General features: G+C 39.6%; 1 protein-coding gene across 6 annotated transcripts in view; it reads right to left on the reverse strand.

Moving 5' to 3' along the window:
- Positions 1–20,982, reverse strand: part of KDM6A (lysine demethylase 6A) — a 176,115-nt gene extending 155,133 nt beyond the window's left edge. For 4 of the 6 annotated variants that reach the window (XM_037037817.1, XM_037037820.1, XM_037037818.1 and 1 more), the window contains exons 1-2: positions 20,439–20,981; positions 20,161–20,224 (exon numbers count right to left, since the gene is read on the reverse strand). In XM_037037817.1, coding sequence (XP_036893712.1) covers positions 20,161–20,224; positions 20,439–20,602 — 228 coding nt within the window. In that variant the 5' untranslated portion in view covers positions 20,603–20,981. Of the gene's footprint in view, positions 1–20,160; positions 20,225–20,438 lie in introns of all 6 variants that reach the window. The other 2 variants (XM_037037819.1, XM_037037821.1) reach the window with 2 other exon arrangements.
- Between the last annotated feature and the right edge of the window lie 5,583 nt (positions 20,983–26,565).

The following is a 26,565-nucleotide window of genomic DNA, read 5'->3' on the forward strand; positions in this document are numbered from 1 at the left end:
AGGTGGAAACACTGTGCCTTCTCCCACAACCAAGTGTGAATACAACAAAGGTTTGGAGAACAAAGACACAGCCAAAGAACAAAAAATTGAATTATACAGAAGTCCGACAACAACTAACCATTCAACTGGGACGGTAAGAGGGGTAGAGCCAGCAGCGGAGCCAGCAGCGGAGCTGGGTCGGGTAGGAAAGATCCCCAGACCTAGGTGCGCAAGTGGCCCAGACCCAGTCAGGGTGTGGGGCAGACTGACCGAGGTCCCACATTCGCGCAGTGAGACAGACCACGCAGGACCCAGGGGGTGAACCCAGTGGTGGAGGGGTAACGGCGGTGGCACACTCGTGTGCAGTGGGACGAAACGCAAGGGTGACGGTGGCAGCTGCGGCACCTGTGGGGGCCGCTGCAGAAGGCAGCAGAGGGGAAGTCATTGCTCCTCTTTGATCCCGCCATCACATACAATGTCACAACCCAGCAACTGAGATGCCCTGCTCTGGTGAACACCTAGGGCTCCGATCCTGCTATGTAACAGGCACAAATAGCCCAAAAGATGGCGCAAGAAGAACTCAAAGTCCCAGAGCCAATAACTCTAAGCGACCAAGAGATTGCCAGCCTCTCAGACACATAGTTCAAGACACTGTTTATCAGGATGCTCACACAACTGGTTGATTACAGTCACAAATTAGAGGAACATATGAAAGCTAAACTAATTGAAATGAAGGGAGATACACAGGAAACCAATAGTGATGGAAAGGAAACTGGGACTCAAATCAAGGGAGTGGACCAGAAGGAAGAACAAAACATCCAACCAGAAAGGAATGAAGAAATGAGAATTCAAAAAAATGAGGAGAGGCTTAGGAACCTCCAGGACATCTTTAAACGCTCCAACATCCGAATTATAAGGGTACCAGAAGGGGAAGAGGAACAGCCACAAGTGGAAAACTTATTTGAGCAAATAATAAAGGAGAACTTCCCCAGTCTGGCAAAGGACAGACTTCCAGGAAATCCAGGAAGCTCAGAGAGTCCCAAAGAAGTTGGACCCAAGAAGGAACACACCAAGGCACATCATCATTACATTAGCCAAGACTAAAATGAAGGAGAGAATCCTAGAAGCAGCAAGAGATAAGGGGACAGTCCCCTACAAAGGAGTACCCATCAGACTGTCAGCGGATTTCTCAAAAGAGACCTTCCAGGCAAGAAGGGGCTGGAAAGAAGTATTCCAAGTCATGAAATCCAAAGACCTATAGCCAAGATTGCTTTACCCAGCAAAACTTTCATTTAGAATGGAAGGACAAATAAAGTGCTTCTCAGATAAGGTCAAATTCAAGGAGTTCATCATCACCAAACCCTTATTATATGAAATGCTACAGGGACTTATATAAGAAAAAGACGACGAAGAATATTAACAGTGAAAGGACAGCAAACTCACAGTTATTAACAACCACACCTAAAACAAAAGCAAACCAAGAGGACAGCTAGATCAGGAGTGGAACCATAGAAATGGAGATCACATGGAGGGTTAGCAACAGGGTAGTGGGAGGAGGAGAAGGGGGGAGAAGGTACAGAAAATAGCATAGAGGGTAGGTAGAAAATAGATAGGGGGAGGTCAAGAATAGTAGGGGAAATATAGAATCTAAAGAACTTGAGACACGTGGTTATAAACTAAGGGGGGGAATGGTGGGGGAGGGAGTATGCGGGTGGAGGGAAATGAAGGGGGGAGAATAGAACAACTGTAATGGTATAATCAATGAAATATATATTAAAAATAAAAAATTAAAAAAATTAGGATAGTTTAAGAAGCCTCTGGTACAACTCTTCAAGCATACCAATATTCATATCATGGGGATGCTGGAAGGAAAAGACTGAGGGCAGAAACTGAAAACCTATTTGAAATAAATGACAGAAAACTTCCCTTATCTGGTGAAGAAAATAGACATACAAGTCCATACAAGAGCAGAGGGTCCCACACAAGATAAACCCAAAGAGACCCACACCAAGACATGTCATAATTGAAATGCAGAAGGTTAAAGACAAAGATACTTAAAGTAGCAATAGAAAAACAGTTAGTTACCTACAAGGGAGCTCCCATAAGACCATCAGCTGATTCCTCAACAGAAACTTTATAGGCCAGACAAGACCAGGAATATTAAAGCAAAGGCCTACAACCAAGATTACTCTATCCAGCAAAGCTATTATATAGAATCCAAGGATATATAAAGAGCTTCCCAGACAAGGAAAAGCTAAAGGAGTTCACCACCACCAACCCATAATTGCATGAAATGTCAAAGAGTCTTCTTCAAGAAAAAAAAGATCAATAATATGAATAAAATAGCAGTAAGTACATATTTATCGATAATTTAATCTAAAAAATAAAACAAACAAACAAGCAGAACAAACACTGACCCACAGTTACAGAGACTATTTTATGGCTGCCAGATGGGAGGGTGTTGGAAGATGGGTGGAAAAGGTGAAGGAATTAAGAAGTACAAATTGGTAGTTACAGAACAGTCATGGGGATGTTTAGTACTGCATAGGAATACTCAGGAATATGTTAATAACTATGTAGAGTGTCAGATGGGCAAAATTTATCGGGACATTAGTGAGTTATATAATATCTAATCACTGCAGGGTACACCTGAAAGTAATATAATATTGTATGTCAACTTCAATTAAAAAATAAAAAATTATTTAAAAAAATAACTGAGATTATCCAATCAAAAATAGGGGAAAAAATGAAAAATGGACAGAGGTATAGAGACCTGTGGGATACCAAGGTATACTAAAACATGCATGCTGGAAGTCACAAGAGAGTTCATAAAAGGAAAGAACATTTACAGGACCTATGGCTGAAAGTTTTTCAGGTTAGTAACAAAAAAGTTAAACTCACATCCAGAAAGCTCAATGAACTCCAAATAGATTAAATTCAAACAGACCCACACTGACAGACCTTATACTCAAACTGTCAATAGAAAAAGACAAAATTTTGAAAAGAAGAAGTTACTCATCATGTACAAGGCATCCTCAGTAAGACTGATACTTGATTTCTTCATCAGATACTATGGAAGCCAAAGGGAAATGGGATAGCATATTAAGTGTTGAAAGAAAAAGATGCTCAACCAAGAATTCCATATCCAGCAAAACTATCCTAAAATATGAACAAATTAAGATATTACCAGATAAATAATACCTGAATTTGTCACCAGCAGACCTGTTTTGCAAGTAACACAAAAGGCAATCATTCACATTCAAATGAAAGAAACTACCCAGTAAGTCAAATCTGCACACACACACACACACACACACAAACGAATACGAGTACCAGGTAACATATATCCAAGTAAATATAAAAAGGAGAATAAATGGATTTTTTTGTTTGTTAAATTTATTTTCATCTATGTGATTTAAAACACACTCAGTAAAGCCCTGACTGATGTGGCGTGGCTGGGCGTAGTCCCAGCACAACCTAATGCCAATGGTTCAATTCCCAGTCAGGGCTCATGCCTGGGTTATGCTTCAGTCCCCAGTCAGGTTGCATAGGAGGCGACCTATCAATGTTTCTCTCTCTCACTGATGTTTCTATCCCTCTCTCCAAAAATAACTAAGTAAAATCTTTTTTAAAAAAAGAATAAACTATTAGTGCATGTAACAACAATGTTAATGAATCTTCAGGGATTTCTGCTGAGTGAAAAACAGCAATCCCAAAAGGACACATAATATGCAATCTTATTTGCATAACATTCCTCAAATGATAAAAAGTATACAAATGTAAAACAGATCAGTGTTTGCCAAGGGTTAGGAGTAACTAAGGAAATAAAGAGGTTGATATGGCTATAAAAGGGTAACAAGAGAGCTACTTGCAATGGAATACTTTTCTGAAAATATAATCACACATGCATATACACTCTCACATACAACAAAACCTAACAATACAAGTTTACATTCAATAGATTTGAAAGTGTCCCAACTAATGCCAAGTGGTTCTTCCTACTCTTAAAGAAACTGAGGGGCCTTACTCATCTTTGTAACATCCAAATGCCCAGTTCTTAAGAGTATATTTATTCAATGTGACACTTACCAACTCATATCTGAGAATTTATTTACCCTGTCATGAGTTCCTAGCAAACAACTATACACAATGATTATACCCATCTTTTAGAATTAGAAATGTCTGATCAAACCTAAGAAATAACAATCCCAACTGTAAGATAGAAATCAGTTTGAAGAAGTCAAAACTCTAACATGAATAAGCAGACAACTTGCAAATCAATCTAAAACTAACAATGGTTAATCATATTAGAGGAACAAAAAGATAACAACTCTCAGGGGTTTTTTTGAGACTTTTTAAAAAATATTTTATTTATTTATCTTCAGAGGGGAAGGGAAGGAGAGAAGGAGAGAAACATCAATGTATGGTTGCCTCTCATGAGTCCCCTGTTAGGAACTGGCCTGCAACCCAGGCATGTGCCCTAACTGAGAATCGAACCATGATCGTGTGGTTCGCAGGCCCATGCTCAATCCACTAAGCTACAACAGCCAGGGCCAACTCTCGGTTCTATTACGTGCCTACATTCTTTGATTTCTGGTCCTGAAAGTTTAAGGCTGAAAATCAAAGAAAATTACAAAGTTTCCACAGTGCCCTCCCCTCCTAGGTCAAAAATCTTAAGTAACAGAGTCAATCCTTAAAAAAAAAAATTTAAATGAACAGCCTCCTAAACTCTGGTGCTAGTCACTTTCGAAACTCCTAATTCCCAACCCTTCATCTTAACAGATGGTGAAACTGGGGACAGCAATTAAGTGACCTAACTAAAATTCAGGTCCTTCAGTTTCCTAATCTGTTGTTCTCCCCAACATACCACATAGCCTCCCAACCAAACCAGCATTTTGAGCACCCAGGCTGAGAAAACACTGAAGCCTATCAACTATGTTAATGGCACATGTGCTTACAGCTATTTTTCCAGTTACAGCATAAGTTCTCTAGGAAACAGTCCACATTCTCTTCCTCTAGCACCTTTACAATCAATAGGAGAATTTGAGCCTTGGCCGGCATAGTTCAATTGGTTGGAGCATAGTCCCATAAACCAAAACGCATTCAATTCCTGGTCAGGGTACACACCTAGGTTGCAGGTACCACACCTGGTCGGTGTTTCTCCCATCGATGTTTCTCTTCCTCTCTCCTTCCATTCCCCTCTTTCTAAAATCAATATGCATGCCCTCAAGTAAGGATAAAATTTTTTTTTAAAGGTGAATTTAAGAAAGTATATGAGGTGGTTACAGAATACCACAAAACTGGGTGGTGAAACCCATGACATCTAAGCCTAACCAATCCAGAGGCTCAAAAGATTTTCTTGCTCCCCAACAACATACTCCTATCATCAACACGTCTACCCAAGAGTAAGTAAACTAAACTAACTAACAATAATGGAGTCCACAGTTGGGCTCAAAGGGATCCATCCATACACTCCCTGAAATCATATACAAAAAGTACTCAAAAGTATTCATGTCCTGCCTAGTGTGGCTCAGTGCACTGAGCACCAACCAGCAAACCAAAAGGTTGCTGGGTCAATTGCCAGTCAGGGCACATGCTTGGGTTGCAGGTCAAGTCCCCAGTAGGGGGGCATGCAAGAGACAACAGACATCTCTCACACACTGCTTCTCTCCCTCTCTCCCTCCTTTCCCCTCTCTATAAAAATAAACAGATACAGTTTTTTTAAGAAAAGTACTCAGCTCTACTGACCCTCAAAGAATTAATGACCCCCCAAAAGAAAAGTACCATTGCTCTAGCTTCCCTATCAGCCAATCTGTAATGAAAATAAAGATATTCTGCTGTGAAATAAGTTAATAACACACTACGCCCCATACGGTTTTCAATTAAAAGTTTACATATTTTTATGTTCCTGTAATAAAAACTAAGAATAAATCATGAAGGCTCTGGCCAGTATGGCTCAGTTGGTTAGAGCATCATCCCATAATTAAAAGGTTATAAGTTCAATTACCCATCAAGAGTACATATCTAGGTTGTGGGCTCAATCCCTGGTCTGGGTGCATACAAGATACCACCAATTCATGTTTCTTTCTCACATTGATGTTTCTCTCCCTTCCTCTCTCTAAAAGCAATGAAAAAATGTCCTCAGGTGAGAATTAAAAAAAAAAAAAAAAGAATACATGAAGAAGGTGAATGACTCCTGCAAGTATAAGATACTAAGTATTATAAACTATAGCTAATTCTATAAACATTCAGGGAGTGAATTAAATTAGTATTCCCATAGCCTGATATCAGTCACACCAAAAAACCAAAATATGAAGGTAAAATTTGCCAATTATTCCAATTGACACTTTCCATCATATAAAATTATTTCAATTGACATGTCACAGCATATAAAATTAAGCAACTGCTATCTTAGGAAAACAGATGTGAACATACTTCCAATTAAGACTTGCATGCTCAAGAATTTCAACCTTCAATACCATGTATATATAAGAAGAGTAACAGAACCTCAAAATTGAAATAACTTAAAAATCACCAAAACCAATCCCCTGACCAACATCTTACTACCTAAATGACAGACAACTCTCAAACCCAAGAGAATTCAATAAAAAAGTACTTATTTTCATACAGCAAGTAAAATTAGCAAAGCATTTTAACAATTTGTATACAGTATGATCTCATTTGGTTAGGGAAAAAAAGCAACAGTGTATGCCTGTATATGTGATGAAATAGAAAGTTAGCCAATAAACCTTCTATGAGTGATTGCCTGAAAATAATGAACTAAATAACTAGGAACTGGCATGGGAGGGAGACTTTCTTTTTATTGGATAACATCCTTTATGTTATTTTTTTCTTTTTTTTAAATATTTTATTTATTTATCTTTTTTAGAGGGGAAGGGAAGGAGAGAAGACGAGAAACATCAATGTATGGTTGCTTCTCGTACATCCCCTGCTGGGAACTGGCCCCTGCCGGGAACTGGCCTGCAACCCAGGAATGTGCCCTGACTGGGAATCGAACCGCGATCGTCTGGTTCGCAGGCCCGCACTCAATCCACTGAGCTACACCAGCCAGGGCCTTTATGTTAGTTTTCAATTCTGTACTATGTGTAAGCATATCTATTCAAAAAATATCCATGAAGGCATTTCAAAAGCCAAACATAGGATCATAGCTGCCACTAGGACAGTTGTGAGGATAGAGAAAAAAAACAGATGCAAGATTTAAGATGCAAAAATAACAATATTACCATGCAAAAATGACAAGATATCTTGACTAGTAGGTTAAGAAAAAGAGGAGTCAAGGACAACTCCAAGGCTTCTAGCAAGGGTAATGGTAACTGCCATCTACTAAAATAAGGACCATCAAAGACAATGATAAATGCAGTTTACAAGTTTAGTTTACGGTGCCTTCAAAATACCTAAATAAAGTAATCAAGTGGCAGTAAAATATACATGCAAGTTGAGAGCAGAGTAAGAAGACCAAGAACAGAAGAGTTTCAGCCAAGATGGAGGCACAGGCAGAAACATTTCCCTTCCTCACACAACTAAAAGAAGGGTAACAATCAATCTAAAAACAATAAACAAACAGAAGTGCCAGAAAAATCAAACTACATGGAACTCCGACAACCAAGGAATTAAACCAGGCTGGCTGAACGGGAAATTAAAGACTCAAAGCTAGCTGTAAACAACTGTGGGGGGTTGCCACGGCAGGATAAACTCCCAGTCTCATACGAGATCACTGGAAAGTAGAGCTAGAGTGGAGCAAGTGAGCCACATTGTTCCCTCTGACCCCTAACCCACAGAGTGTGCCACAACGCAGCAAAGAGGGTTGACTCACTGGGTGAGTATCTAAAGCCCCACCCCCTTACAACGTAACAGGTGCACAGAGACAAAGAAACATGGCCCAAATAAAAGAAAAGATCAAAACCCCAGAAAACAAGCTAAGCAACAAGGAGATAGCCAACCATCTGATGCAGAGTTCAAAACATTGGTAATCAGGATGCTCACAGAACTGATTGAGCTCAGCTGCAAAATGAAGGAATAAATGAATGCCATTCGATAAAGGAAAATTTTAAGGAACCAGGACTCAAATCAACAATTTGAACCAAAAGGAAGAAATAAACATTCAATTGCAACAGAATGAAGAAACAAGAATTCAAAAAAAATGAGGAGAGGCTTAGGAAACTCTGGGACAACTTTAGTGTTCTGAATCCAAATCATAGGGGTGCCCGACGGAGAACAAGAGCAAGAAGTTGAAAACTTATTTGAAAAAATAACGAAGGAAAACTTCCCCAATCTGGTAAAGGAAACAGAGTTCCAGGAAGTCCAGGAAGTCCAGGAAGTCCAGGAAGCCCAGAGAGTGCCCAAGAAGTTGGTCCCAAGGAGGAATATACCAAGGCACATCATCATTAAGTTACCCAAGATTAAACATAAAGAGAGAATCTTAAAAGCAGCAAGAGAAAAAGAGACAGCTACCTACAAAGGAGTACCCATCAGACTGTTAGCTGATTTCTCAAAAAGGAAACCTTGCAGGCAAGAAGGGGCTGGAAAGAAGTATATTCAAACTCATGAAAAAGCAAGGATCTCCATCCAAGATTGCTCTATCCAGCAAAGCTATCATTTAGAATGAAAGGGCAGATAAAGTGCTTCCCAGATAAGGTCAAGTTAAAACAGTTCATCATTACCAAGCCTATATTATATGAAATGTCAAAGGGACTTATCTAAGAAAAAGAAGATAAGTAATATGAACAGTAAAATGACAACAAACTCATAACTATCAACAAATGAACCTAAAAAAAACAAAAAACAAAAACTAAGCCAACAACTACAACAGGAACAGAACCACAGAAATGGAGATCACATGGAGGGTTTTCAGTGGACAGGGGAAGAATGGGGGGAGATACAGGGAATAAGAAGCATAATTGGTAGGCACAAAATGGGGACAGATTAAGAATGGTATAGGAAGCTGAGAAGTCAAAGAACTTATATGTACAACCCATGGACATGAACTAAGGGGGGGAAAACGCTGAAGGGTTGGGAGGTACGGGAGGAGGGGGGATAAAGGGGGAAAAATTGGGAAAACTATGATAGCATAATCAATAAAATACCCTTACAAAAAAAAAAGACCTACAACAGAATCTCCTCGCAAAGGCTAAGATGTGATCAGAGACAGAAAGCCAAAAAAGGGCCTTTTCAAAAGATTTCAAATCTGCCTACCCCCCCCATTACTAAACTACAGCTTTAATTTAAACTTAATTGTCTTTTCCAAGATAATAACATGTACCTTGTACTAAACACCATCTGTTCCAGGCCCAATGCCAGGTACTCTATTTCATATATTTTTTCCTAACATAAAATGCAATAGCCTGCCAGAAATCTATTACCACTTTGGTTTTACAGATGAGAAAACTGAGCCTCTGAACGATGAAATAATTTGCCCAAGTATCACAAATCTAGTAAAGTGGTAGAAGCAGAATTCTACTCCAAAAATCCATGCATTGCTACCTATCCATCAATACTTCATAACTGGTTCCTTTCCCCTCCACTTTCTCCTTCTCAGTATAGCCAATAATATTCCCATAAAACCTACTTCTGATCTTGTCACTTGTGCTGATTTGAGAGTTGAATTCGATGACTCCCCAAAACATTCTATGGTCCACAGTAACAGGGCCTTCTTCACATACTCAGTTACCTCCTCCCAATCCCAATGACACCCTACACTCACTCTACCTGCAATAGAAAATTCACAATTCTTCAAACACCATTTAACTTCATACCTCCAACACTCTGCCCTTTTTCCTCTTGCTAAATTTCTACTCATGTTTGATAACCAAAACAAAATGTTACATCTTTGTGTAGTTTCCCTCATCCGCTTCTCCAGTCAACATTACCTGCTCCAAAAAGGTTGGGAATTGTGCAGATCATTTAAATTATCCATAATCAAAAGTTCTTAAATGTTTTAACTGCTCCATCACTTAAGAGCTCAAAGCACTTCGCATATACCTTAATTATAGTACTTATTACATCATATGATCATTCAGTCTGTCCATCTGTCTCTAGACTATAGGGGTAGAGGCCAGGACTTACTTGTTGCCCCAGGACTTACCAAAGTCCCTCAGAGCCATTCAACAAATGTTTTACAAATCAATCGGGCAAAGCAAGAGCTTTTCTGGTTCTCATTCTGATAGTTGAAATTTAAAAACCTACAACTTTTTTTTAACTACTATACCTTAAAAATAATTTTTCCCTGAATATATAAACTATCCAGAGACACACAAACAAGATTCATAAATTATCTTCTGTCCATACTGTGTAACATTCTATTGCAGAATTCGACCAATAATGTTAAAATACAAGCTCACATATATTCTACCATAATATTAAAAAACAGGCTCACATATATTCAGCTAAATGTTTTCTACTCATTTCCCAAGCAACTAATTCTTAACTTCCACATGGGGGGAAAAAGTCAAGCCCCATAGATAGTTAATATTAAGAATTTCTTTTTATTGCCCTAGCTGGTGTGATTCAGTTGGTTAGAGTGTGATCTAGTAGCCGAAAGGTGCAAGTTCAATTCCCAGTGGGGAGATGTGCCTGGATGGTAGGTTCTATCCATGTTCTATCTGAGCATGTCCCTGGTGGACAGATTGGGGTGAATAAGGTGGGGTTGGGGGGTGGGCCGGGGCAACCGGTAGATGTTTATCTCTCCCCCTTCCTCTGTCTCTAAAAGCAATGAAAAGAAGATGTTCTCAGGTGAGGATAAAAAAAATATTTCTAAGAATTTACTTTTATGGATAATAAAGGCATTGTGGTTGTTTCAGAGAAAAACTGAACTATCTATGGGTTAAATTATGTGACTGATGTCTGAGATTTCCTCCAAAATAATTGGGGTGTGTGGGGCAAGACATAGATGAAAACGAGACTGGTCATGAGTTGAAAACTGTTGAAACTGGGTAATTGGTGAGCGATGGTTGGTTGATTTTCTCTGCTTCTGAAAATACTTGAGGACTTCCGCCAAGATGGAGGCGTAGGTGGAAACACTGTGCCTCCTCACATAACCAAGTTTAAAGTCAACAAAGTTTCAGTAACAAAAACGCAGCCAAAACAGAAAATCGAACTATATGGAAGTTCGACAACAACGAACCGTTCAGCCAGACCCGGTAAGAGGGGAGGAGCCAACAGCAGAGCAGGGTCTGGCAGGAAAGATCTCCCCACCCAGGCGTGCAGGCAGCCGTGGGCAGATCCCAGGTGTGGGGTAGCAACAGGTGGACCCAGTGAGGACGCAAGGCGGCAAGCTGCCCACAGTCACACAATCGCATGCAGATAAACCAGCGAAGGAGCGAGAAAGTGAGACAGACCATGAGGTCCCAGTGGCAGGAAGCAGCAGAGGGGGCCGCCATTGCCCCTCTTGGACCCCGCCCCCACATACAGCATCACAACCCAGCAACTGAGTTGCCCTGCCCTGGTGAACACCTAGGGCTCTGCTCCTCATACGGAACAGGTACGAACAGACCAAAACATGGCTAAAGAAGGACTCAAAGCCCCAGAGCCAATAACTCTAAGCAACCAAGATATAGCCAACCTACCAGATGGACAGTTCAGAACACTGGTGATCAGGATGCTCACAGAACTGGTCGATTTTAGTCACAAGTTAGAGCAACAAGGCTAAACTAATTGAAATGAAGGGAAATGCACAGGAAACCAATAGTGATGGAATGGAAACTGGGACTCAAATCAATGGAATGGACCAGAAGGAAGAACAAAACATCCCACCAGAAAGGAATGAAGAACCAAGAATTCAAAAAAATGAAGAGAGGCTTAGGAACCTCCAGGACATCTTTAAACGCTCCAACATCCGAATTATAAGGGTACCAGAAGGGGAAGAGGAACAGCCACAAGTGGAAAACTTATTTGAGCAAATAATAAAGGAGAACTTCCCCAGTCTGGCAAAGGAAATAGACTTCCAGGAAATCCAGCAGCTCAGAGAGTCCCAAAGAAGTTGGACCCAAGAAGGAACACACCAAGGCACATCATAATTACATTAGCCAAGATTAAAATGAAGGAGAGAATCCTAGAAGCAGCAAGAGATAAGGGGACAGTCACCTACAAAGGAGTACCCATCAGGCTGTCAGTGGATTTCTCAAGAGACCTTACAGGCAAGAAGGGGCTGGAAAGAAGTATTCCAAGTCATGAAATCCAAAGACCTATAGCCAAGATTGATCTATCCAGCAAAGCTTTCATTTAGAATGGAAGGACAGATAAAGTGCTTCTCAGATAAGGTCAAGTTCAAAGAGTTCATCATCACCAAGCCCTTATTAGATGAAATGTTAAAGGGACTTATCTAAGAAAAAGAAGATAAAAAATATGAACAGTGAAAGGACAGCAAACTCACAGTTATTAACAACCACACCTAAAACAAAAGCAAACTAAGAGGACAGCTAGATCAGGAGTGGAACCATAGAAATGGAGATCACATGGAGGGTTAGCAACAGGGGAGTGCGAGGAGGAGAAGGGGGGAGAAGGTACAGAAAATAAGTAGCATAGAGGGTAGGTAGAAAATAGATAGGGGGGAGGTCAAGAATAGTAGGGGAAATACAGAATCTAAAGAACTTGAAACACATGGACATAAACAAAAGGGGGGGAATGGTGGGGGAAGGGGTGTGCAGGGTGGAGAGGAATGAAGGGGGGAATTAGAACAACTGTAAAGGAATAGTCAATAAAATATATTTTAAAAAATAAAAAATAAAAATAAAAATTTTTAAAAATTTTAAAAAGGAAATACTTGAATACTACTGAATGTCAATTGTAATTGAAAAAATAAAATAAGAAAAGGAAAACCTAGAAATTTTCCCTAATAAACTGATTTTTATAAAGAGGGAGACTAATAAACATAATGTAATAGATCTACAAGTATAGTCTGAAAACAGTCCTTTAACTGAAAGGATTTCTTTCATTCTTCTAAGTTAAAATTAATTAAATGTCCTTATATAACACTCTTAACTATAACAAAGCTGAAACTTCTGAGAATGAACTTAGTATCATTTATAGATTCTAATGCAGACAAAACACTACCATCAGACAAAATTACAAGAATACATTCACAACAAAATGATACCAATAGTTTTAGCAATGTAGAGAAGTAAAGAAAAGAGAGAATAAAGAAACAGGCAAAAGAAACAAATAAAAGCTTGGAGAAGGAAGTGGCAAACAATCTGTAAATTGGCTGAGAAACTTAAAGTATCTAAATAAGGGATTATTCCCACTCTTCCAGGTTATAGTTCTTAATTAGGTCCCAAATGTCAACCTGGGTCAAACTAGGCCCAAAAGTAGTCATCAATGAAACAGATGCTAAAGATCAAAATGAAATACAGTAACTTTCACAAAACCACCTAAAATGCAATGAAACAGGACCTAATAAGGGCACATCTCTACTTCACTCACTCCTATCTCCACTGAAGGACTATCAAGTTCGGAAGCATCCTGACTTGTCAAGGCCTTTACAGGTACCTGTAATTTTACACACACTAGTATAAAAATCCATCTTTAGTCAACCAAAATACAATTATAATATATTCACTGTCAGTGTACTTATTGCATTATTTTTAAAGTAATACATGTCTCTGGTTTAAAAAGAAAAACATAGCAGTAAAGAAATCTACAAAATATAAAGTTTAACATCTCCTACCCTCCTCCTTATCCAAGAGAGTTTTGTACTCCAAGATGGCCATTATTTAACCAGTTCCTGAGTACCCTTCCAAAACTTGGTCAGAATTTTTTTAATTGGCTCATGAACACTCATTCAAAGATTTGAAGGTAAAAACTAGTAACAAAAGTAAATATTACTACAAAATGAGATCAGAGAGTACATCATCCTGTGAACACCTTCTAAAAGGTAAAATCTAATTTTAAACCATATTTTCCTAAAGAAAATTAAAAGATTCCCTACTAATACGGAAATCAAGAAGCATCTCCTACAGGAAACACAATCAAGAAACAATCCCCAACTTATCAGTAAGAGTCATTCTCCTGAGGCCCAATTTAGGGTAGAACTTTGAAACTCAACTTACAGCTTAAAACTGCCCTAAGGGTAATAAACTAATGAATAGAAAATGGGTTCAAGAAAGCAATGCCTGGCCCACCTCTACCACTATGCATCCAGGGAAAGACGGTCCAAATCATAAGAGTCCCCAGGCATCAGGAACTAACAGTTGGGGGTCTTTTTTTTTCTTCTGGGGCCTGGAGTTCAAAGTGTGTAATTTGTTAAACCATATACCTGGATAAATGGAATAGAATGTCTGTAAATTAAGCTAGCCCAGAAATTATTCTGCAATATCTCGCAAATGTGAACATCCGCCATCTAACTCAAAGTGTATTGTAAAAATTTAATGAAATAATTTAGTTTTAAATGCCTGACATAGAATGTTACATAACATAACTTCTTATTAAATGTTTTAAGGAGGAAAAATCAGAAATATGATGGGTCCCAAGTGCTTCAGTTAATTTTAGACTAGCAACTAACTATCAGATAACTTTTCAATTCTAAAATACTGAAAATCTAAAATCTAGAGGCTGATAACTTTTGAAATTCCCAAATCAGGAAGACACCGTCTAGGAAGAGTTAAATCTAAAATTGAGAGAATCTAGGACATAAACTAAGAACAGCACTCTGCAAAGGCAATGCTTCTCCTGCCTTTACCTCAGTCAACCCTGGAATGTGTTAAATAGTATAAGGAGTATTAGAAGTTTTCACCAGGGAAATAAATGATGTTCAAGTTATTGTGGCTTGGCAGAAATACTGTAAAGGCACCTCCACCTCTGCACTAACAGGGATTTAAGAATCAGCAAACCCAAGGATCCTAATACTCTCCAGAGGGCACATGTAGTCTAGAAGACCCCTTCAGCCCTGTGTTCTACCACTGACCAGGTGACTAGTGCTTTTATACATGCTTGCAGGGCACATGTAGTCTAGAAGACCCCTTCAGCCCTGTGTTCTACCACTGACCAGGTGACTAGTGCTTTTATACATGCTTGCTAATCATGTTTTATGAGTGACAAAAAAAAAGTCATTCTAACTTGTAACTTCTTAATCATAAACTTTCTGGAATTCCACACTTCTGCCACTGATGTTCCCGTGTTAGTCATACTTATCTCACTCCTCTTAGGGAACTGAGTTTTCAATGCAGGCAAGGGGTATCTGTGTTAGCTTCATATTCCCTGCATAGAAGACTTGCATTCAGTCTACACTCAAATATTTATTGCTCTAATCTATACTGTCAACAAGTTACACACCAATATGAAAAACTGATACAATTATATGGGAAGCTTTAGTATAAAACTGTCAATTATGTGTTCATTAAATAAACTCCATTAATTAATCAGTCTACAAATACATGTGGGCCTTATGTAATCTAACCACCATTCAATTCTTAGACAATCTGGTGGTATTTTCATAACATAAATTAGCTCTCTGGATACTACATTTCAAAAATATACATAATGCACAGTGTTACCAGTCATTAACATTAATTTCAAAAAGCTCAAAGCATTACAATGAGTTTCAAAGTAAAAATAAACATACCAAAAACCTTTTCAAACCTGCAAAATAATACACAGTATATAAATAAAAGCTAAATGTTACATAATCAAGTTAGAAAAAGATTGTTTTTACTCTGTAGCTAGCCAAGCACTAAACTTTCATTCTGGTTTAAAGGACATGTCCTATCTATCACTCCACTTCACCACCTAAGTCACAAAAACTCATCTTTCAGGCAGTTTTTCCTAATAACCTAAAATATCTAGAGGTGGCAGTCAAACGTCCCCTAGTCATTTCAACTTGTAACTGGTTCAACAGAAAGAACTATCCAGTGAAAAAGAAAGCCAGAACTTAAAAAGTGTGTGTGTACATATTTTCCTACAGTTCTAATTTTTGCCCAGATGTGCAAACATTACTATTAGGGATAGTAGTCTCTTACTATTAGGGATAAACAAAATTTTAGCAAAAGTGTAAATGTGTTACTAACTGCATGAGATTTTGTCCAGGTAAACAATAATAACTGCTTAAAAGACAACTTTCCAAACTAGAATATACTTTTTAAAACTCATCAAATTAAAGACCTAATTTTCAAACACAAAGCATGGCATTATTCTGTGGTTACTTTTGTAACCCAAACACTAACCTCCTTTAGCACTGAAACCAATACTGTATATCACTTTAAGAGCCAACAAACAAAAAAACACGTAATACAAAATAATTTTAAACATTATCGATATCCAAATATTAGAAGACCAAAAAAACTACCTCTAGAACTGACCTAATAATTTTCCCATATCATCTATATGCAAATATAAGAATACTTCAAAATGAACAACTATGTATTTTAGCAATATAAGATTCCCTAGCCCTGATGGGTGGAAAAGGTAAAAGGAATTAAGAAATAAAAATTGCCAGTTACAAAAATAGTCACATGGATGTTAATTACAGCATAAGAAACAGAGTCAATAATATTTAATAACCATGTATTGTGCCAGATGAGTAGGCTGATCAAGGTGATCACTTCATAAGTTATTTAAATGTCTAATAATTATGTTGTATACATGAAACTAATACAATAATGTTTTGTCAAATGTAACTGAAAAATAAAAAACTTATTTAAATCATAATAAAATAAAGCCACAATGGTATTAAAAAAAGATTCCCCAGCTCTTTAACATACTACTACTATAAATATGCTCTATAATATTACCATATTTATGCTCTTAAAATATTTATGCTATATATTACTCTATATTATGCTTTAACTCAAATCCTTATCTAACTGAAAACAAGATTAACTCAGTTTTCAAATGATGCTTTAAAAATGATGCTTGTTAAAATCAAGTCAACTATGATCAGTTCTTAATTACTTGCCAGTAACTCCTGTAATTAAAAATAATAAGAATCTTGAATTACTATATTACCAAAAGATTAATGATCAGCATCAGTTTAAAGAGCAAAGTGGTCAGGAACATGCTTTATTTCAAGACCTCTGATTAAACAACCTGTCTTGCTGTTTACAATCTTTCAAAATTATTTTAAAGAGCCCTGGCTGGTGTAGCTCAGTGGATTGAGCATGGGCCTGTGAACCACACGATCACAGTTCGATTCCCAGTCAGGGCACATGACTGGGTTGCAAGGCCAGTTCCCAGCAGGGGACTCAAGAGAAGCAACCATACATTGGTATTTCTCTCCTTCTCTCCTTCCCTTCCTCTCTAAAGATAAATAAATAAAATCTTTTTAAAAATTACTTTAAAGATATTACTACAAAAGTAATATACTGCATTACTATTTATTTAACCCAAAACCCTAAGCAGCACCATATATAAAATGGCAAACATAAAAACAAAAATGTTCAATCAATGACTCCAACATAAACGAATCTTACGAAACGAAACATTCAGGGACTAAGAGAAATCAGCAGTTTGGATAAAGTATCCTCACACCTGGTAAAGGAACATACAGAGTTAGCAGCAAATAAGAGATATTTATTAAATGTTTTAAATGTTCCAAAGCCTTTAAGTCAAGCATTATTTTTTTTTTTGAGAACTTACAAATTTGAACTAAAAAACGAGCCTGAACCTATCCTGACAAAGAAAAGCCAATTCTTATTCTTAGGACTTCCAAAGAATAAAAATTCTGAAACCAACACAGGTCAACATTCCACCAAAAAAAAATTTCCCATGACTGTTCAAAAGATGGACGAAATGAAATAAAACTAAATAATTCAATACTTCCTATAAAAGGACTTCAGCTCATTCATTCTATTCAGAATCCAATTCCAACACATGGTTGGAGGTTATATAATGTCAAGCTTTACATTACACATTTCATTGATACATTCAAGCTCACAAAGATGCAACCAAGAACTGCATGGAACTGCAAGCAGACTCTAGACTGTTTTATTTTAATATTAAGACTAATAATGAATCTTGACTGAAATAGGTAGAATCTCACAAGCACTGAGTCTTAAGTAATAAAGATTTTTCTCTTTAGCTCAACAAAATACTTAGTATATCAAATTACCCAGTATTTTATGAAGCCTTAATTTTCCCCCAAACATAATGAAGCTTCACAAGTTTCTTATTTTCAAGATGTTACTGTATTCAAACATCAAGAAAGTAACATACACTTTCATAAAAAATATTTGAAAATGATCAGTTCTCAAAATACTTGAAAATGTTCAGTTCTTCAAAATTTAAACTCAGCAATGCATAACTTCAGGGTTCAATATTACAATCTGAAATCCAAAGTGAACTCACCTAAATTATGAGCATTCTGAGACATGAAATCTTCAACTAGCATTTTACACATTAGCCACCTAAAAACATCAGATTGTATTTATTTCTCCATTACCATAACCAAAGCGATAGATTTGGCCAAATTTTCCAAATGAATTATCTTTGCAAACAATTTTACCAACCATATTAGACCTGTGTTATTCGGTTCAAAATAAAATAATTCTTCTTAAATTTAAGTTGTTTTGTTCAGTCTTTTGAAATGACAACTCTGACAGTAGCCAAGTATTTTTAATAAAATATTTTAAATACTGACTGGAAAAAATTTTTTTCAAGGCTTAAAATCATTGATGTTTAAGATCATTTCAGAGCTAGTCACTATTCACTTTTCCAACGATAATCTTAATGAAGCTAATTAATACCTACATAGTCAAAGTTTAATTCATTATCTGTCTCTGTGAAAGGGACTGGACTTACTGAATGAGATTATCCTGTTTAGCTTTCAGGTCATTATTTGTGGTGGATACACCTTGTGTTTAGTTACTTTAAAACAAAAACAAGAGCGTAATTCCAGATAAAAGGATTCAGTGACTCTCCCACCCGAACTACAGATAAAAACTCAGGACAACTAAACAAAAAATGTTTAACTCAAGAATAAAATGCTAGGCTTTAGTCATTTCAAACTTTCTTCTCAATTGCAACAATAAAGCTAAGTGTCAAATGCAAGGCTACTGATTTCAGCTAGAAAAGAAAATATCTAATAGATGCAACACCTATCACGCATTCCAAGTTTCACAGTCCCAGTTAACAAGAACACAAATATCATTTCAATCAGGTTTTGGTTAGGAGACACAAACTGATGCATGCAGATGGAGACTCTATAGCCTTTGTTCAACAGCTAACGGAAAGGAAACTAAATGTGCTACAGGTTGATAAGCCATTTACCAGGCTTATAAATGCTCCTTCCAAGCTTGAAAAAGGTACAAGAATTCTATATGCAAATTATCTTGGGTAAATTGTACTGAACATCAACGAGCTACACACTCCCAAGGAGAGGCCTATTCATCACTACTATTTATTTCCATGTTTACCTCTCCTCCCTCCCCCAAACCCCCCCCTTCACTTTCTCCTCCCACCCTGTCCCGCCATCTTGGGCCGATAGGAGCAGCCATTACTTAACTAAATGACAGTGCCAACAACTTTCCACACAAATAAAACAGAAGGTACACCCCGAATCCCTCCCTGGATTCCCTGCCAGACACACAGGAAACGAGGTTCCAAAAAAAATGCATTCACAGATAACTGCGGGATTTCTACGACAGAAAGACCCAAAAAGTAAACAAGTCACCTAACTTCAGGTAAAACACATACAATGGAGATGGATGTCAACAGCCCAATGCAAACTCTTCATCTCCCTAAACTACGTGTAACTTCCCCCTTCTGGGGGCAGGGACACAAGAAAGCCAAAAAACGTTTGGTTACTAACAGCTATCACGAAGAGGCTACCTGAAGAAAAAGAATAAAAACCGGGGAGGCAAGTAAGTCGGAAATTTGGGGACATGTGTACACATTTACGATCTCTTGACCCTAAACAGGCACCTTTCAGGACCTCAGTCTATCCCCAAAAGCCGGCGAAGAACAGGCAGTTCTGTCGACCCAGATGAGCTCGGCCCCAAAGCGGTACCGTCTCCGTTCCTCCAGCTACAAGCGGAGAGGGCGATTTCGCAAGGGAGTCAGTGAGGTATCCGGGGGGTGTGGGGGGGGGGGGGGAAGCAGAGGCAGGAAATAGTTTTCCGGAAGCCCCTCGGCCCTAGTTCGCGGCCACAATGAGCGCTGGCCCCGGCGCGGGGCCGAGGAGGAGCAAGGCTCTGGCCAGTGAGATCGTGTCCGCGGTCCAGCCCGCCACTGCCTTACCTTGCCCAGTAAGGCCTTCGTCCTGGCGCCATCTTCATGAAACCTCACGAACCCGAAGAGGCGGCTGTGGGCAGACACACATGCGGCTCGTTAAAGCTCCGGGAACGCCACCGACCCACCCCGGCCCGAACCCGAGGCCCCGCAAGCGGATACCGCACAGAGAGCGCCCAGCCCAGGTGCCCGCCCCGCCGCCGCCAAAGACGAGCCGCGCTCGGGCCGCCCCGGAGAGCGGCGCCAACCCGTCCGGAGCCGACCGGGCGGGTGACGGTGGCCCGTACCTGTCCAGTCCGCCGAGCGCCTCCCTCTCCTCGGCTGTCAGGCTGGGGGACGCCTCCTCGCTCTCGCCGCTCGCTTTTCCCGCCGCCATTTTCTTTTCCTCATCACCGAAAGCCGCGGCGGCGGCAGCGGCGGCGGTAGCGAGCGACACTCCGCAGGATTTCATGGAAACGCAGCGAATTCACAACTCCAATGCCGACACCCCCCCCCGGGCCGGAGCCCGCAACGACGTCCCCAATCTCCGCGCGGGACCTGCACACCAACTTTATCGCCACCTCCTCCTCCGCCGCAGGCGGCAGCGACGAAAAATCCGAACGCGGCAGCGGTAAAGGCGGCGGTGGTAGGGGCTGCGGAGCCCCGGGTCGGCAGCAGCAGCGGCTCAGCTGTAGGGTCACATCGCGGGGGCCGACGGGGGTGAGCCACGGGCGGGGACGGCGGGAACGGCCGGAGCGCACGGGGCTGGGGGGCACGGGAGGGATTTGTTGGAGACACAAACTTCCCCGGCACCAGCACAAAGTTGTTGTAATTGTGTCACACAGCGAACCACACGCCGCTGCCGTGACCCCCCCCTCCCCGCCCGACCAAGACCGCCAATCTGCTTGGCCCGCTTGCCTCACGTGACCTTTGTTGACTCACGTCAGCCGTGGCTCCACTGAACTTGCTAGCTGCCGAGCCCCGCCCACCGAGGCTGCCACCGGTGAGGAGCGGGACGCCGGCCAATTCTGGCCGGTGGTTGGCTGCTGGGTCCGTCTGTCGAGGGGAAGGATTGTCCGCGAGAGGGAGCAGCTAGTTAGGTTGTGCTGCTTAAATATACTGGGACAGAGAATGGAGGGTCTGGGCCGTGTCACCTCGGGAGCTGCGGCGGGCTTTGGGTGGGGGGGGGGGGAAGGGGAGCGGTGAGGAAGGGCGAGGTCCGGCACCGCCCGTAGCGGGAGCGAGCTGTGAGCGTGGACGCCACTGATCGCCTTTGCACGGGAGATGAGAGGTGGGCAGCCCGCGGTTTTAGGAGCCCCCCGCTCCGAGAGTCCCGGGTTCCCCAGGGCCTGGTAAGGGTCTCGGATCTCGGCCTCTGACCTTCGCCCTCCGAAGAAGGCACACACTTGGGGCACTGCAGGAAATAATGGTCTCTGCGAGAAGCGCGCTCAAAGAGCGGCTGCCTGCCCTATGCCCGCGGCTCGCGTGCCGCCCTGAGCTGGGCCTAGGCTCCAGGTCCCCGTACCCTCACTCGCGCCGAAAGTGAAGGAAAGGCTTCCTTGTCCCCGGCCTGAGGGAAGGAAGAGTTGCCCACTGGGTCTGAGGCTCCCCACCGCTGAAGGTCTGTTGGCCGCACTTTGGGGCCAAATTTTCTTGCTACCTGCGTTTTCTCTCTAGTTCATAACGGTTTTTGTAAGAAAAAGCAATGACGAAAATTTGCTAAGCGGAATCTCCAGAATGTCGGTTTCTATTGCTGCGGTCTCAGTGGGACCAACATGGAAAAGTTGGGGCTGCTTGTGGACTGGCCTAATATAAAACAATTTAAGATCCTCATCACAATTTGCAACCCAAGAAAACCTTTACCCCCCACAGCATGCCTCAGACAGAGAACACTTTCTTGTTCTGATCGTGACTCAGATGCAAATAAAAGTCACTAGTCTGGCTTTCAATCCATAGTGATGGATTTCTCCTAATATAATTTCTCCTATAAGGAGAAAAAAATATGCCTTTGGTTAAAAGACAAATTTAATAAGATATGTCTTCAGGGAAAGTAAAAAATTAATGGACATGAATTTAAAAACATGCAGTAATATTATCAAGAATGTAACCAATAGACAAAATATATTTAACTTGGATTTCAAAATATAAGGAAGACAATACAGTGCTTAACTCTAATCCTAGCAGTATTCAGTGAGAAGCTATGGAAATCCCAACTGATTTTGCACACAGTTTTAAAGTGTTCCCCTAAGACTAGTAACTAGACTAACAAACTGTAGTTTTATGTAGATTACATTTCATGTTTAATCACTTTCTCTGTATCACCTCTTCTGTTCTTTATGGTATTCCATTTTATTTCAATGAGTGTAGAGGGCTGAATATTTTCGACAGTTAAATTAACACACGCAAGGTTAACTTTGTCACAAACTGTAACCTTCAAAGCCTGTGAGATTTTGACACCGGTCTCTCACCTCACCATATACTCACACACACACACATGCACACTTAGACTTGCACAAGTAGAGATACAAATTCTGCCATTATTTGGCCACCTTCCTGGAGTTGGTGGTTCTTGACTCAGACCCTTTCCTAGATTATAAGTCTCCCCACCCCCAACCCCTCAAAAATTTTTCCAGCACATAGTCATTTCTAGGTAATAGCAAATTTGCATTGAGTATTTGCAGTGGGTAGGTTGGAATCAAGCAGACCTAGATCAAATCCTTATTCTGCACAGGCTTTGTGATCCTGGGAAAGTTACTTACACTCTAAGCCAAAACTCTGTGTCTAGTCCAACTACAGATATCCATCTTCCATTGTGAAGCATGAGACAGTTTTTATACGGTAACAAGTCCTATCACTATGTAATTTTTTAGATATCAAGTACTTTATAATCTGTCAAACAAATGTATGTACAACAGTTATGAAGGTTTGACCTGACCCATGTGGCTCAGTTGGTTGGGCATCATCCCACAAAGGTAAAGGTCACAAGTTCAATTCCCATCAGGTCACATCCCTGGATTTCGTGTTCAGTACCCAGTCAGGGTGCATGCAAGAGGCAACCAATCGATGTTTCTCTCCCACTCTCCCGCTCTTCCTCCCTCTCTAAAAATAAGTAAATAAAATCTTTTTAAAAAAATAGTTACAAAGGTTTAGGTCCTTGCTGGAGGGAAAAATGGGAAGTGGGATAAATGATTTTTGTAATTATTTCTATGAAAAGTGAATCTGAAAACCCACATGGAGGTCAGAGTGGTTGAATCAAAGGATTATGGATTGTGGAATCATATAGATCTAGGTTTGAATCCTTACTCTACCACTTGACAACTGGGTGACTTTCAACAAGTAAGTCTAGTTTGAGCTGCGGTTCCCTCATCTATGGAAAAAGAGAAAATATAGCCACTTTACAACACTATTTTGAAGATTAAATGCCATGGGGTAAGTAAAGTGCCAGATACATAATGCATTCAAAGATCTCAAAAGTATAGGAAGGCTGGAATTTCTAAAATCCTTTCTAGCTTTCATTCTAGAGTTCTAAATATATCAATCACTTCATCCTTATCCTTTCCCAACTTCTGCATAAGCCTGATACATAGGCAGTCCTAATCTACTTTCTATTTGTGGCTACATCGCTCCATTGTAAAATTGAACCTTTTATCACCTTGTACTGATTCTTGTTTCATTATTCTAACTTACTATACTAGGAACGGAGAAGAGTAATTTGAATTTACCAAGTTAATATAATTAATATATGCATTGATATATCAATATTTTAAAATTATATAAAATTTGTATCGTGGTGAGAGGTATGGACCAACTAGTACATAATTTGTGGCACTATTTTGTTAATACTTGTGTAAGTACCATCAATATCCGAGAATAAGCCCATTCAATTATAAGAAAATAAATTTAATTTCCTTTTAAACAACTAAATACTTAACCTGAGGCATTTAGAAATGCATAGTTCAGCAATCAGCATGTGGTACTTATAGAAATATGTATTTCATTTATAATGTTAGCGCCACATTAACCTATGCAGATAATAAAAAGTAATACTACAGAGTCATGGTTTAGCTAATCTTAGAACTATACTTATCCTTTATATCAGGATCAAAAATAAATTCAAAAAAATTTACTAGGTCTTCCCATACTTACCAATGTCTTAAAGATTGCCCTTAACTGATGTCCAAACACATTGATGATAAAATAAATATAGGGTAAGGGTTGAGGGGAGATAGGGAGCCAAGTATAGACAAACTTTCAAGTATTACAAAAATTTTAGTTGTCTGAATAGTTTTGGGACTTCTGGAAGAAGCCAAGATACCCACACCCATCAGGAGCCTGAATTCCACCCTCAACAGGCTGTAATGGGCACTTCAAATCTCTACCACCACCACCATACTGGGGAACCTGGACTTCCATCCCAACCCAGCAGTAATGAGGCATTATTCCCTGTGCTTGCTGAGCTGGTATCAAGAGGAGGCCTAGTGGAAGGTCAGGACATTCACCATTGCCTCCTAACGAGGCCACCACTTGATGGTGTCAGTGGAAACAATGTGGGGAACAGTAATGAAGCGCTCTTACACCTCCCAGCCAAAGTGGTATCAATGGTGGGCCAAACTTCCTGCCCCACCCAGCAAGAAAAGGAGGCCCTCCCACCCCCACACCAGTGTCAACTAAGGTTGAGTGGGGAACCTGGATTTCTCCTACCTAAAAGTAACAAAGCAGTGCCTCACTAGAGTGATATCAGAAAGGTCTTGAATACAAAATTTAAATAAGATCCAGGGTCTCCTAACATAATGCTCAAAATGTCCAGGTTTCAATCAAAACTCACTCATACCAAGAACCAGAATAATCCCCAATTTAACTAGGAAAGGCAATCAACAGATGCAAACATTAGGATGAATGAGATGTTCAAATTATCTGACAAGAATTTTAAAGCCGTCATTATAAAAATGTTTCAATAAGTAATTATACTCATTTGAAACAAATGAAAATCTAGAAAGTCTCAGAGAAATAGGAAATTTCAGAAAAGAATTAGAGGTATAAGAAAGAACCAAATGTAAATTTTAGAACTGAAAAATATAATAAGCAAAATTAAAAACTCAGTATATGTGCTTAACATCAGAATGTAAGGAATAGAGGAAAGAATGTGAACTTTTAGAACAATGGAAATTACTGAACCTAAACAACAGAAAATACACTGAAAAAAAATAAACAAAGCCTCAGGGACCTGTGGGGCTTAACAAAAAATATAACACTTGTGTTATCAGAGTCCCAGAAGGAAAGGAGAAATGTAGGTCAGGGCCCCAAAAGTATGCAGAGAAATAATAACTAAAAACTTCCCAAATTGACATGGTTCCCTGTCCTGAACTCCTAGAGAGTTGTGTAAATATTAGGTTAGCCAAAAAGTTTAATTGTTTTTTTCCTGTAAAATGACTCCAGCATTACTTAGTTGTCTTTAACTCATTTGAAACAATTTCATTAGATTGTACTGTGACAGCTGTCATATAAGTGTTCATTTTTTTAAAATTTATCAATAACTATATGGTGACAGGTGGATAGTGGACTTTTTGTGGTGATCACTTTGTAAGGTATATAAACATTAAATCTCACTATGTTCGACACCTGAAACTAATACAATATTGTATGTCAACTGTACTTTAATTCAGAAGACCTTTATATTTCAGAATAAAAATTAGACATGAAACCAAAAAAATAAATAAAAATAAAAAGTTAAAAAACTTATCGAAATTGGTGAATTTTTGTGTAGCCATCTTAATATGGAAGATGGGAGGAAAGACATTTTTGGTATATTGTGCTTTATTATTTCAAGAAGGATAAAATACAAACTGAGACACACAAAAAGATCTGTGCAGTGTACGGGGATTGTGCTCTGACTAATTGAACATGTCAAAAGTGGTTTGCAAGGTTTTGTGCTGGAGATGTCTGACTGGATGATGCTCCACAATTGATAGCCATCAAATCGAGACATTAACTGAGAACAATCAACATTATATAATATGCAGGAGATACCCAACATACTCACAATATCCAAATCAATAAACTTTTGTGAAACTGAAAAATGTGTCTTATTTTATGGGAAAAAAATGAACTTTTTGGCCAACCCAATAAATACTAAAATGCAGAGTGATGAGAACTATAAGCTTTGCCCACATTTCTGTGGATGTTCGTAAAAGAGGCATCTTTATCAGCTAGAGCAACCAGGTAGAGCTTCTAGAGCGGGAGTGTCAAGCTCATTTTCACCAGGGGCCACATCAGCCTCGAGGTTGCCTTCAAAGGGCTGAAATAATTTTAGGAGTATATAAATGTAACTACTCCTTAACTGTTAAAGAGTTGAAATTACATTCGGACCTTTGAAGGCATCTTGAAAGCTGATGTGGCCCCTGGTGAAGTTTGCCACCCCTGCTCTAGAGAACAGAT

The sequence above is a fragment of the Sturnira hondurensis genome, unplaced genomic scaffold (assembly GCF_014824575.4).
Source record: "Sturnira hondurensis isolate 20B ecotype Veracruz unplaced genomic scaffold, ASM1482457v3 Scaffold0023495, whole genome shotgun sequence".
In the NCBI taxonomy this organism is placed as follows: domain Eukaryota; kingdom Metazoa; phylum Chordata; class Mammalia; order Chiroptera; family Phyllostomidae; genus Sturnira; species Sturnira hondurensis.